Below are 14710 nucleotides of genomic sequence, written 5' to 3' on the forward strand. Positions count from 1 at the left end.
CACCAGCCACTCCTCGGAAGGAAGGTTGGGCAATCCTATTTCCGTAGTGATACTGCCTTGGAAACCCAAGGAGGGGTCGCTGTGAGTCGGGGCCGACTCGACGGCAAACAACAACATCATCATTCTGTATGATATTGCAGTGGTGAATATATGACAACAAACATTTGCCAGAACCCCTAAGAGTACACTACAGAGTGAGCCCTAATGTGAACTGTGAACTTACCTAATAGTAAGGCATCATTATTAGTTCATCAACCATAATAAATGTACCACAGGAATGCAAGGTGTTCTGGAGAAAGGGTAAATGGGAACCATCTGTACTTTTTGTAAACTTAGATACTTTCTAAAAAATAAAGTTTTAAAATGTTACTAATTTTTTTTTTTTTTTGTGAGTGAGCAGAAAAAATTCTTTTCTAGTCTTATTACCCTTCAAAATGTAGTTTTAAAATGAGATTTATCAAATGGCATACATCATTAGTCATTAAAAAAACCTAAAAGGCACTGCCATTGAGTCGACTCTGACTCACAGTCGCCCTATAGGACAAGTAGAACTTCCTTATCCAAGGCTGTAAATGTTTTTGGTGCAAGCAGACTGCTTCATCTTTCTCTTACCAAGTGGCTAGTGGGTTCAAACTGCTGATCTTTTGATTAGCAGCCAGATGCTTTAATCACTCCACCACCACAGTGCCTTCTTTAATCATTAGGAAAAAAAAATATACTGCCAATGAGTTGTTTCTGACTCATAGTGACCCCCATTTGGGTTTCTAAGGTTGTAAATCTTTACACAAGTAGATCATCTGTCTTCCTTCTGGAGAGTGGTGGTTTTGAACTGCTGACCTTTTGGTTAGTAGGCAACTGCCTTATCAGTATACCACCACAACTCCTTCCATTAGTCATTAGAGAAAATCAAATGAAAACCACAATGAGAGACTGCCTTGCCCCATAGAATGGCAATAATAACCAACTGTTTGATGGAAAAAACAGCAAAACAGGTATTGGCAAAGTTGTGAAGAGAATGAAACCCTCATCCACGGCTGGTTGGAATGTAAAATGGTAGTTCCTTAAAAAATCAAACATAGAACTACCATATGACACAGAAATTCTAATCCTAGGACCTACCAGAAATTCCAATCCTATGAAGAAGTGAAGGCAGAAATCTGAACACCAATGTCCACTGTAGCACTTTCACAATTGCCAAAAGTCAGAAACAATCATAATGTCCATCAACAGAAGAATGGAAAACAGAATGTGGTATACACATACAGTGAACTCAGCCATAGAGAGAAATGAAGTTCTGATGCACGCCACAACACAGAAGAACCTTGAAAACATTATGCTAAGCAAAGTCATATACTGTATGATCTCATTGACATGAATTAACCAAATACACACAAACCAAAGATTATTAATAGTTGCCAAGGATGGGAAGGAGGGACAATTTCTGTTAAGGCAACAGGTATCGTATTAACAATGGTGGGATATTCTGGAAAAGGATAGTGATGTTGGTACAACATGAAAAATGCAATCACTGTCATTGAACTGTAATGTGTAAGTTGTGTCGCTAAATGTTTTGGTGTGCATATTTTCATAATTTAAAAAATGGTATTTAATTGTTTTTGTAACTATTAAGATTTCATATTGACCAACACTTACTGTTAATCAGAAAGCACAATCCAGAAACATGTAAATGGTTATATCCTGCCTTCAATGCTTTCATTTACTTTCCAGAACTTAGTAAAATTTTTGAGTTTTAGCTTTATAAAACACTTTTCTAAAATGTGTCATTTCTCGAGAGCAGGGAATCAAAAAGAAACAGAACAAATCATGAAGATTTCACATGTAGTTTTTTAAAAAATAAATGTTTATTTTAAGTAAGAAAAGTAATGTTTAAACATTATCCAAAGCTTGTGTTCAAATTAACAAGTAAAAAACAAGACTTCTGAAAAGAAGTTTACAATTAGGTACAAAATACTTGAGAATATACTCTGACTTTCAGTGGATATTTTTGAAAAATAAGTTTTGCTAATGTAGCTTAAACAACATACATCCACGACGCCAGTTAAAATAAAAAGTCCCTAGTGAGGAACTGTCCTTCCTCAGCATGGATAGTTAGCATTTCAAAGTAAGATTTGGGTAAGAATTCCCTAAAAAACAATCATAAACTCGAGGTTCGACAAAGTTGACATTCAGATACCTTATAGTCTTCCTGGCAAATACTGCCTATTTACATCGGCTGACCCATAAACAAGGTTTGCAAGCCATTTTAGCTATGAAGTTTCAATGAAGCATATAGTAATACCCATATTCTCGGACAGAGAAACATTCACTGTGGCCAATTACAGAATCACTTTTCATAATTATTTTAAAGGACTATTACCAAGGCTTCTGCTTCTCTTCTCCATGTACATTTTTTTGTAGGTTTGAAACATTGCTTTTGAATCTTTTACTGGATCTTGTAGTGTCTCAAGTCCATCTGCGCTGATGCTTCTCTTCGGTAGTTTTGATTTAGGCAAAACATTGTTATCTAAAGACACACACACAAAAAAAATCTATGTAACTCAATGTTAGGTATGACAATACACAAACAATCAAAAATAGGAAGATAAATATGCATTTACCACCTATGGTCTGCATTTGGGATTGAACACCTGGGCAAGCAGCTAAATGTTTGACTAATTATACCTACTCCTCACTACTTCCTTATCCTATATAACACATTTACGGCATTGTTGTTGTTAGGTTGCCACTAAGTCGGACCCGACTCATAGCAACCCCTTCTTGGATTACCAAGGTGGTATCACTACGGAAGTAGATTGCCTAACCTTCCTTCCAAGGAGTGGGTGGTGGGTTTGAACCACCAGCCTTCTGGTTAGCAGTCAAGTGCCTTAGGCACTACACTACCAGAGCTCCCACATTTATGGCAGTAGTACAAAATCTACTACCCAATTGTTTTACACATTACTGATACACATCTGGCAATAATTAACAATGATGTGCAAGGCAAGAGTTAACACTGGCTGTGATGGTTAAGGTTATTTGTCAGCTTGGCTGAGTTATGGTTCTCAGTGGTTTGGTAGTTACACAATGATGTAGTCATCCTCCATTCTCATGAGACAATGATCTTTGCAAAATGACCTGGTCTTTGGAACTTAGCCACGCTGATGAGTGGAATAGGTTTATAGTTCTTTACCTATGTAAATTACACAAATAGGCTATATCTCACCTCTCTCCTTTTGGGAGCTCTCTTCTACTCTCATTCCCATCACCACTGCCCAGGGGTGTTCTGATCCACCTTATCCTTGCTCAGTAATTTATGCTATTATCATTTGCACACTGATCTAGAGCACATGTGTCAACAGTTCAAACCAGAGGTTCAAATTGGTTCAAACTGATTCGGTTATATCTGATAAAGTGAAACTGGCACAGATACAAACTTATAAAATTTGGGTGATCCAGAATGCTAACTGGAATGGGAAAAGTTACCGGTTGAATCATTGGGATAGGAGTTCCAGAGGTATAGTGAGCCTTTTTAGGAGCCTGATGTGTGACATTAGATTCATGCCAGAACCTTGGAGAGTGACATTCAAAGAGGTGCAATCAGCCACCATATGTGATCTGGGCACAGATGTTTTCCAACCAGTCAAGAGATTTGGGTGCTACAGAATGCACATACTACCATTGTTTCCTAAGAGAGATATTAGGTTTCTAGTTCAGATTTAGCCTGTATTTTTCCCATTCTACTAGGCATTCTGGTTCACTCACATTTTAAACATTCAAATCCACTCTGGTGTCACTTCATTGCCCATTAATGAACCAGGCTGAATGAGTTAGAAGCCCTGGTTCAAACAGCTTTACACTGAATAGGAAGGACAGTACTAATATTCTGATCTTACCTAATATTCTAAAACACATCTGCACTTTTCTGTCCATTTCTTTAGACCATCAAGCCCTAGCTTGTATTTCTCGATACAAAACAAAAAACAAAGTACATTAATTTCACTAAATAAACTGGACACTGAAAGCTCATTTTCTAGTTGACTTCGATCCCAAAACCCACCCTTGCCAAAAAATAAGAGATAATCAGCCAAGAGTATTAATAATCTTTAATCATTGAAATATCACTCAAATACTATAACTAATGGATTTCAAAGAGAGGGGACTGGATTCAAATTTTTACTGTTTCTAACAGTGTAACTTTACTCAAATGATCCAACCGCTGATCTATAATATGGATCCTTATTTTGAGATTTAAATGAAATACCATGTAAACTGCCAAGCCCAGGAGTTGGTAAGCTACTATAGCTTGCAGGCCAAATATAATCTGCTATTTTGGTAAATGAAGTTTTACTGGAACAGTGTCTCACTCATTCATTTACCTATTATCTATGACCACTTTCACACTATGTCGTCAGAGTTCAATAGTCAGGAGAGAGACTTTATAACCTGAAACCTGTAATACTCACTGTCTGTTCTCTTACAGAAAAAGTCTGCCAATGTCAATCCTCTATCTCACTCATTATATAGAGAATTAGTTTCTTATTAAAGACAAATATATCACAGTTGCTTAAAATACAGCATGCCAGAGAAAACAGAAGAATGTCCTTTCACCACTCATACATGCAAATACTGAATAACTGAACAAAGACCATGGTTAAAATCATATTTCATACTGGCTTCACAATTATAATTACTTTACATAATGGAGTGGTAGTAATAAGCAAAACACATATTTAAATAAATTATGAGTTTACCTATTTTTTGGTTGTTTTCCCGCATCCTTTTCTCCGTATTAACACATTTTAGCCAGGCTTCTTTTGTACTTTTTATTCCTGAAACTATTTAAACATTTGTTTTCAGATCTCAAGATACTGTTATTTCTTTTAGTACCACAATGAAGGAAAATCATGTAAGGCTAGAATAGACTTTGAAGAATAAGTAAATCCAAATGCAATATAACCCCAAAAAGGGATCTGGAAAACGATTACTCCTTCTTGAAGAGCTTTAAATCTCATGACTTGAAAATCAGTTGCTTTAGAAGTTTATCTTCACTATGTAATTTGTTTCCCTTACTTGATTAAACAAACACCATGAAGATATTTCAGGATGTGTGAGATAACAAAACCAATCCCATTCCCCCACCTACTTCAATGGTCTCCTTACGCCCAAATTTAAAGAATTCAAGTGATAAAAATCTGAAATTACCATTCTTTAAAAAAAAAAAAAAAAATTGTACTAATTTTCCTCACATAGTCCTGTCATCTTCCAACAAAGTATGCATGTCCTTTTTATGTTATAGGTTTACTCACAAGATACTGTGAAAAGTATTGCATAAACTTAAATTTTCACTCAAATCTTTAGTTTTCCAATCTCAATTTTTCAGCTCAATGCTTTTAGTATCCAATATCCACAACCCTTAAATGTTCCCTCACTATTATAAATAACTAGCTATTTTTATTTTCTCCCATTTTCCTGCACAATGAGAATTTTACCATTTAAATAGATGCTATCATTTTAACTTTAGTGGTAACACAATTGTTTCAAAACGACAAGGCAAACAATTTCTATAGGAGCAAAAAATATTTCACTTCTAACCATAAAATATTCTCTACTATTTAGAGCAATATTACAAATCCATGGGGCTCTGAAATTACCAAGTCCAAAGGAGAATCAACAAAAGCCAGGCTCTTGGAATAATGTATAGCAACACATTTCTACCTTATCAAAAGCAATGTTTTACACAACAAAAGCGTCTTTGGCCAACTGTACAATTTTATGTACCTCGTCCTTACATATTTATTACAGTTTAAACAAATTTTTCCCAATGAAGCATTTATATACCGAGAAAAATAAACACAATATAATGGCAAAATGCACTGAAGTCTTTATCAGCTACTCAGATGACAGGTGCTAACCCACTGATCTACAGGAAATTCTTTACAATTTTGCATACACCATCAATAAAATCATACCAGACCTTGTACAGGTGCTTGCTCTTTCCTAGGAGAAGGCTTCTTCCATTCTTCACCATTTGTGTTCTCAAACAGAGCATCTGGACATAACTTAAACTCCAGCATTGTTGGTTTCTCTGAAGTATCTTTCACAGGTAAAAATCTTTTAGGTTTATTTTCTTGGCTCCTCTCTGTATCAGTAATAGGCTTTCTGGGGGAATTCTCTAATTTCGAGAGAGAAATGCTTTCACGTTCAGTACATTTAAATGCAACTCTGTTCAGATATCGTTTCCTTTGATCCTTTGCTTGGGGAGCCATTTGAATGAATTCACCTTCACTATTTATATTGGTTAAGTGTTTGTCTGTTTTGGTTTTATCCATCCATATTTTATCAGGTTGCTTTCTAACAACTTTTCCTTTAATATTCTTTGAACTCTTGTGTATTTTAGACTCCTCAGAATGGTGGATTTTGAGGGTTTTGCCATGGCTTGTTAAAATATTTAATCCTTCTTTAGAAGTCTGTACAAGGCTACTATGTCTCTCATTCGATTTCCCACAACTCTCTACTCGCATGGAATGTTTAGCGGGCCGCACGTATTCAGAATCACATGATATGTTTTTCATTTTCTCAATTACACAGCTTTGCTTCGATGCTTTGTTACTCATTGCCTCTTTATGTTTCTGCCTATGTAAGTATTCCTTCGATGTTAAAACTCTGTTAAATTTACATGACACATCCTTTGAGTCTGAAGCCTTAATATTTGAATTTGAAGATTTCATTAAACTTCTGTGGATATTGATTTCCAGATTTGTAGATTTTACTTCTATTGAAACTGTCTTTTCTTTAATACTAGTTCTTTCATTTGAGTTTGACAAAGAATTACATAATTTGAAACAATTTCCCATATTTTTATTCTGCTCTCTTTTATCATATTTTTTCCTTCTCTCCATATCAAATATGTGTCCTCGGTCTGACCTTCTTTCTTCTAAAAGTTTGTATCTGGAGCCTCCTGCTTTGAATTTCAATTTTATCTTTTCTGGTGATATTGATTGTATCAAAGAACCATTCTTTGCGTACGGATCTTTATTTTTATTTGTCAAAATAACTGTCTTTGCTTTTAGTGGACATGAATTCTGTGCAATTTGTTTCTTTGGCACACTCCCTTGAGAATCTTGTTCACAGAATTTCATCATTTTACTACTGGAGTGAAAAGTTACCTCATGAAACTGAAGTTTCCTTTTTCTTTTGTGACTCTGCAAGGGATCTAATTTTTTATCACACTTAGATGAAAACTGACCAGGTAATTCTTCTGTCTTGATCAAGCTGTTAAGTTTTGTTTTGCATGTATCTTTTATACTCTTGTCTTCTTTTATTTCAGGAGAAAGACTTTTCCCATCCAGCAGAGTCAGAGCAGGTTTGAGATCCTTATCTGGAGAATTATTACATTCAACAGGAACATCTGTATCGGAGGTTTTCTTTCCTTTCTCACAACTGTTAGTCTCCAAAGGGGAACCCTGATCTTTCCTGTTTTCTTCCTTTGAAGCCAAGTTCTTGATGGAATTACACTGACACTGGGGTACTCCTTCATAAATCAGAGAGAGCCAACCCAATGCACAGCAATGAATATCATCTTTCTGTACATTTGATACCACAGAATCTTTACTTTCTCCTTCTGCATGTGCTTTTGGATCACACTGGCTTCCTACTTTTGTGATAGGCTTTTCCTTCTGAGGTTCTATCAATCTGTCTCCATCACTGGGCTGATCGTCTTGTTCAGGAAATAATTCTTTCATTTGCTCTGAGCTTATTATTGTAATTTTTATTTGGTCTGTCAAGTCTTTGGAGTCACAACCAGTTTTATCACAATTTTGAACTTTCAATACTCGGTCTACATGTTGGCCCACAGAACCTTCATGTGAGTTTACAGCTTCAATGCCATAGGGAAACTCTTTTAAAAGTTCTGACAGTTGATCATGTAGGTATAAGATGGATGTCTCATCACTGAGTATCTCACTCCTTGTAGAATCTTGGGCAGTATAATTGTAGGATGTATCAATTTCTGTGATATCCTGTTGGACAGCAGTTGAAAGGTAAGTATCACTAGTTGTGCTTTCTTTGTTAATGATACACTCCAATTTGTTTTCCTCTAGAATTTCTCCCTTTGCTTCAGCATACTTCAATGATGATGACTCTGAAGGTGGCAGTGACTCTGACTGATCAGTTATTTTAGGAGAAACATCTGTGACTTGTACAATTTTCTCTTTTTGAAAACTAAAGTTTTTATTTTCTGTGGTCTTTTCGAACTTTTCTTTCTGCTGTCTACAACTAATCACTTTGTAATCAGGTAGGCAAGGTTTCTGTGACTCAACCTTATCCACAGAGGAAGAGTTGAGTATCTTTGCTATTTGGGAATTATAAGATTTATCACCTTCCACAAGAGAACAAATATTGGCAATTTGAAATGTATCATCACTCACAATAGTACTCTCAGTTGATTGATACAAGACTTGCTGATTACCACCCACATCTGGGCAGACTAAGGTATCTTCATTTTGGGACGATTGAACATTGAATTTTGATTTGATATGCTTTTCTTGGTTGGTATTAGGTACACTTTCTGAATTACAATTAGCTGACTCATCCTGCTTTTCATTCTGAATTAGTAGAGAAATCTTAGTTGATGCTGTAGTACTGGATGCTAGTTTATTAACATCAGCTTTCAAAGAACCAGTTATGCTCATGTTTTCAGCCAACTGATCTTGTAAGCTACAAACACTGCCTTCTTTAATAACTGGATATGCTGGGTCAGGTAATGCTTCAGATGTTATTCCCTTGATAGGTATTGCTCTGACATGTGGTGAAAGAATTAAAGGTGACACTACAGCAATCTGAAGTTCTGGTCCCTTTGTTAAATTTGCACCTGAAGACTCAAAATTTTGCATTGCCACTGGCGAAGCTGTTTGTAGTTCTGAGTTATTTAACACTTTATTTTGAGAATTTCCTAGAACTGCACAAGGACTCTTACTGTAGACTTCTGTAGGTTTTGAAATGCCAACTGTTGTTCTGTTTGTTTTCAATTCATTACAATGTTTTTTTACTGTAGGCTCTGAAGGTTGCTTTTTCCACAGAGAAAGACATGTTGCTAATAATTCCATGGAACAGTGATTATCACTTTGAGAAGACATTCCATTTGTTGAAGATTTATGATCAAGACAAAAAGACCTGTCCGAAACCTTGGCATTTGTATTAGAAGTATTCTGAGTTTCCATGGCTTTCAAATTTGCTGGATCACAAGTGATTTGGGAATTCTGATTTATTTCAAAACTGTTTGGTTTAAGATCTTGATTAGTTTCACTAGCATTTTTTACTGATTTATTCTTAAATGTTTTATCTTCAACCATAAGAAATTGGAGTAGAGTATTTTTATTTGGATATTTTGAAACATAGTCCACCAAAAGCGGAGGCTGAGCAGCAGTGATTGTTTCAGAATCTGCTGGAAGACTTATGTCATCTCTAACATTCTCTGATGAAAGCTGGGTATTATTTAATGTTTTGCTAATCTCAACAGTTGATGTCTTTAAAGAAGCTTGTAGATCATGCAACTGGTCTTTCACTGGCAAGTTTTCTGAACAGTTAGAATTTAGTAAAACAGACTTGTCTTGATTAAGCTTTCTGCAACTGATTTCTTGAATACTGGAATTCATTGTACATTGTATTCTGTTTGTTTCTTCTGCACATTTCATTACAGTCGATGCCTGACCCTCTACAATCTCTACGTTTACTGGAGGACCTGACTGGATTTTAGAAGTCTGTTTCAGAGACAATTCAGAATTCTGAGTTGATTCACTATGACTAGTATTAGTTGCTTTACTACAACCTGCTGCCATCAAAAGCTTTTTGTTTATTTTAATCTTTCTTGCAAGTTCCAAAAACTTCTTTTTCATTTCTACTAATGCTTTAATATCACTCACTAATCCTTCTTTTGTGATATTTGTGTCCAGTACTTGATTTGAGGCTGAACAGTTGCCAGAATCCATTTTTTTACCTTGATTATTTTGACCAAAAGTCTGAACGCCATCCACAAGAAATCTAACTCGTTTATTAACAGGCTGATTTACACTGCCATTTACTTGCAAATTACAAAAATTTTCATTTGTGCTGACTTTGTCATTTGCTTTCAAATTACAGAAACTTCCATTTGTGTTGACTCCTTTATTAGGATTTCGCCACTGTTCAAAGTCTCTACAAAGGTCTTTCAATATTTCAGTTAAGTGTGTTTCTGGATTCTGAGGAACTTCCGTAGGTGAATACTTACTCACATGCTGAGTGTTTTGCAAAGGCCGGCTTGCGTATCTACAATCAGAAGTAGGAGGAGGGGGTCTATGATCGATTTGAGGAACAACATATTGATTTGACTGTACAGGTACATTCTGCTGTGACTGAAAGTAGAGGGCAGGACTTGGAAGTGGACTATTTTTAACTTCTAACATTGCAGACAGCATTGGGTTTTGTTTCTGAAGTGTAGAATCATGCAAAAAGCTTTGCTGTGAATAACAGTGTTGCTTTGGAAGTAATCTGTAGTCTGGAAATGTCAATCCATTAGGTGTATTTTGTTGTGTCCAGTCAAACTGTCGCTCTGATAAAGATGGGTTAAGTCCTTGATTTCCTTGATAAGTTACAGGACCTTTAGCAGAATTAGAAGGGATCGTTTGTAGCTGCAAAGAATAGGTATCTGATGTTACAAATTGATTCTGTAGCGTATGAATATTGGATGTATTACCTCCAAAACCAGTTTCATTAGATATAACAGTTGCTCCTCTATGAGAAGGCATAGGATTCCTCATTGGTGAGCTCAACCACGCATTTTGTGTAACTCCTGAAGACATCTGCAAATTCCGATTTAATTGTTTGGGTTTAATATTTGGGTATGCTTTTCTTTCTACTGAAGTTTGGGAGACCACATGTGTCCCACTCTGCATATCAGAAACAGAGATTTGTTGAGGAGTTGTGTAATTTTTTATGTTGAGCAGTGGCTGTGAAATAGGATTAGAACGAGTGGGATACATGCATGTTTCTTGGTTACTTCCAGGATAGTTGAAAGAACTCTGAGATGCTGAAGCAAGTGGGTTTATTAAAGCTTGCTGCAAAAATGATGACTGGCTTTTAGGATATGATGGTGGTGGCATTGTAGCACTCTCTGGTTTTGCATTCCAACTCATCGTTAATTTGATGTAGTAGCAATATATTAAAAATCAGTAGTGTTGAACATCAGTAACCTGTAAGAATTAAAAAACATTAAAAAGCTGCTTTGCCTGACAGAACTTCTAAGACAATCAGTTTACTTTAAAACACTAACGCAGACTATGTTGATCCTAATTTCTCACACTAGAGAAAAACCTCATTCTTAATTCTTAGAAAAGACAATAACATGCAAGATGCACTATAAATGAGGCAAATGTCAATAAAATTCCTGGACTGTTTAATACCACAAAAAAGAATATAGTAAAAAGTCTTTACTGCCTATCCCCCCGGAGCATCCATTGTTACCTTTCATTCAGAACATTTCTATACATAAACAAATGCATAATCATAAATATAAGCTCATCTTTTAAAACAAACAGAATCCACTGTCTACAATTTGCTTGTTTTACATTTACTATACCCCAGAAATCTCATTTCACAAAATATATCTACCTCATTGCCTACTTAGCAATCCCCTTTGTAGGTATATACCATCATTTAACCAGGCCACCTCTACTCATGATTTGATTCTCTTATGTTTTTGGTTTTATAAAAAAATTAACCTGCATCCCTGTATATATATTTTTATATTTGTGCCAAAAATTTCTGTAAACTTCTGGATGTGAAATCAATGTGTCAAGGGACATTAAAATTTTGTGTTTTGATATGACAGCTTAGCTTCTAAAACAGTTAAAATGATACTCATCAAAAATTTCTTGCCAAACCTCAAAATAAACAAATCCATAACCATGGTGGCAGATCTGAAAAGTCCTCTTCAGTAAAAGATGGAAGAAAGATAGATGATTTCATTAACAAAATTAAAACAAACATGACTTAATAAATGTTAACAGTATTAATAACAACTGTAGACTATACACTCTTTCTAAGTGCACATGGAAGGTTTTAGGCCATAAAGCAAATGTCAAATTCTGAAGGATTAAAATAACCAATTAAAATAATTTAGATTAGTCTGTTGTTATTGTTGTTGTTATGTGCTGTTGAGTCAGACCTGACTCATAGCAATCACTCCCCTTGAGTTTCCGAGCTGGTATCGCTACAGAAGCAGATTGCCCAACCTTCCTTCTGAGGAGTGGCTAGTGGCTTTGAACTGCCAAAATAAATCTAGAAATTTAAGAAAAAATGGGAACCAGAAAATGTCAAATAATTGCAAAGAAGTAATGAACTTCTAAATGACCTGAGGATAATTTATGGCATTAAAGACTTTATTTTCAAGAAGTGACTATAAAAATAGCAAATCAACCCAAAGAAAGGAAGGAAATGAAGATGAATGAAATAATAAACAATAAACAAAAAGATTCAATAAAGTCACAAGTTGGTTCTTTAAAAAGAGTGATAAAAAATATAAGCTCTGACTAGTCTGATCATGATAAAGAAAAACAGAAATAGTTAATATCAGGAAACAAGGCTATCACTATAGTCATTAAAAATGAGAAGCATATATTTAAGTAACTTTACTAAAAAGAAATTTCCTTAATACAACATATCTACAAAAATTAAACTGACAAGACAAAGATGCTACTTCTCTATTAATCGCTCTACTGAAGAAGAAACAAGCAGAGAGATGGGTGAAGACAGATACTAAACCACATGACGATCACCAAGGAATGGACAAACAGAAGCTAACAAGACACAAAGACTTTCCCTCAGAAGACACAGATTCTTCCCCTTGAGAAGATACCATGAATTCAGACTTCTAGGCTAATAACTGTGAGAAAATAAATTTTTGTTAAAACTGCCCACATGTGGCATTTCTGTTAGAGTAGCACTGGTAAACTGAAAAAAAAAAATAAATAAATAATTGAGAGAGACCTCAATTAATGGAAAGACATTCCATCTTGGTAGAATGGAAGGCTTTATATAGTGACGATGTCAATGAGACTCAAAGTAATCTAAAAATTCAATACAATCCCCAAAATTTCAACAGCCTTCTTTGCAGAAAGGAAAAGCCAATCTTTAAGTTTAATGGAAGGGGAAAGGGTCCCTGAATTTAGTTAAAGCAATCTTGAATTAGATGAGGTAAGCTTCATACTACCTGATTTCAAAATATACTATAAAGCCACAGTGATTAAAACAGCCTGATACTAGCATAATAATATACAAATAGACCAATCCATACATCTATGGTGAACTGACTTTTGGCAAGAGTGCTAAATACTAACTCCATTCAATGGAGAAGGAAGAGTCTATTCAGTAAATTTTGCTGTTAATCAAGCATACAAAAAAACTAATCCAAAATGGATCAAGAACCTAAATATGAAAATTAAAACCATTAAATTCTTGGAAGAAAACACAGGGGCATAGCTGCAAGTACCTAGATCTAAAGAATAGATTATCAGATGATAACAAAAACATGAACACCAAATGACAAAATAAATGAGACCTTATAAAAATTAAATACTTTTACTTATCAAAGACTTTATCAATAAAGTGAAAAGACAACCTATGGATTCAGGGAAATTCTGGAGAACTAAATAGTCAATAAGGGTCTAATAAACAAAATATATTAAAAACTTCTACAATTTAAGACCAACAAAAACGAAAAAAAAAAAAAAATTTTTTTTAAATGCCCCAAGGACTTGGACAAATAGTTCACCAAAAAGAATATTCAAATGATCAATAAGCACAAGAAGAGATAGTCAACAACATTAGTCATTAGCGAGATATATTCAAAACCACAAGGAAACACCATTTCACCCCAATTTAAATGATAATGCTTCTAAGAAAAAAAAAAAACCTCACTGCCCTCAAGCTGGATCCATCTCATAATGACCCCTCCTTGGGTTTGTTTCCAAGGAGGTATCACTACAGAAGAAGATTGCCCAATCTTCCTTCTAAGCCTAACCCTAACCCCAACAGCAGCAGAGAACAACAGAAAACAATAGTTGGCATGATTGTGGAGAAACGGGTGGTGATGAGAATGTAACATGGAACAGATGTTGTGAAAAATAGTGTGGTGGGTCCTTAAAAAGTTGAACATAGAACTACTACATGACCCAGCAATCCCAATCCTAGATTGTTGTTGTTGTTGTTGTTATGTGCCGTTGAGTCGGCCCCGACTCATAGCGACCCCTCCTTGGGTTTCCGAGGCAGTATCACTACGGAAGTAGGATTGCCCAACCTTCCTTCCGAGGAGTGGCTGGTGGGTTTGAACAACCAGCCGTCTGGTTAGCAGGCAAGTGTCTTAGCCACTATGCTACCAGAGCTCCCCAATCCTAGGTATATACCCAGAAATGAAACCAGGAATGCAGTCTTACATACAAATGTTCACTGCAGTACTTTTCACAATAGCCAAATGTGTAAACAACCAAAATACCCATCAACAAAGAAATGGATAAACATTCAATGGAATATTACTCAGCCATAAAGAGAAATGAAGTCTTGATGCAGGCCACGACACAGATGAAGTTTTCAAGATTCAGCAAAGTCAGTCACTAAAGGACAAATAGTGACCTATTACATGGCATACGCAGGTAAGCATCATTAATGACTGTTCTGGCAA

The 14710-nt window shown here is 35.5% G+C and overlaps 1 protein-coding gene across 1 annotated transcript; it reads right to left on the bottom strand.

The window, feature by feature from the left end:
- Nucleotides 1–2357: 2357 nt before the first annotated feature.
- RESF1 (retroelement silencing factor 1) lies at nucleotides 2358–11168 on the bottom strand. The gene is made up of 3 exons (XM_007943190.1): nucleotides 5975–11168; nucleotides 4752–4835; nucleotides 2358–2524 (listed from the first exon to the last, which is right to left on the bottom strand). Exons 1-3 carry the CDS (start codon nucleotides 11166–11168, stop codon nucleotides 2358–2360), a joined length of 5445 nt encoding a protein of 1814 aa, XP_007941381.1.
- Nucleotides 11169–14710: the final 3542 nt, after the last annotated feature.

This window comes from Orycteropus afer, unplaced genomic scaffold (genome assembly GCF_000298275.1).
Source record: "Orycteropus afer afer isolate SDZICR_OR568_19922 unplaced genomic scaffold, OryAfe1.0 scaffold00100, whole genome shotgun sequence".
Taxonomy (NCBI): Eukaryota; Metazoa; Chordata; class Mammalia; order Tubulidentata; family Orycteropodidae; genus Orycteropus; species Orycteropus afer.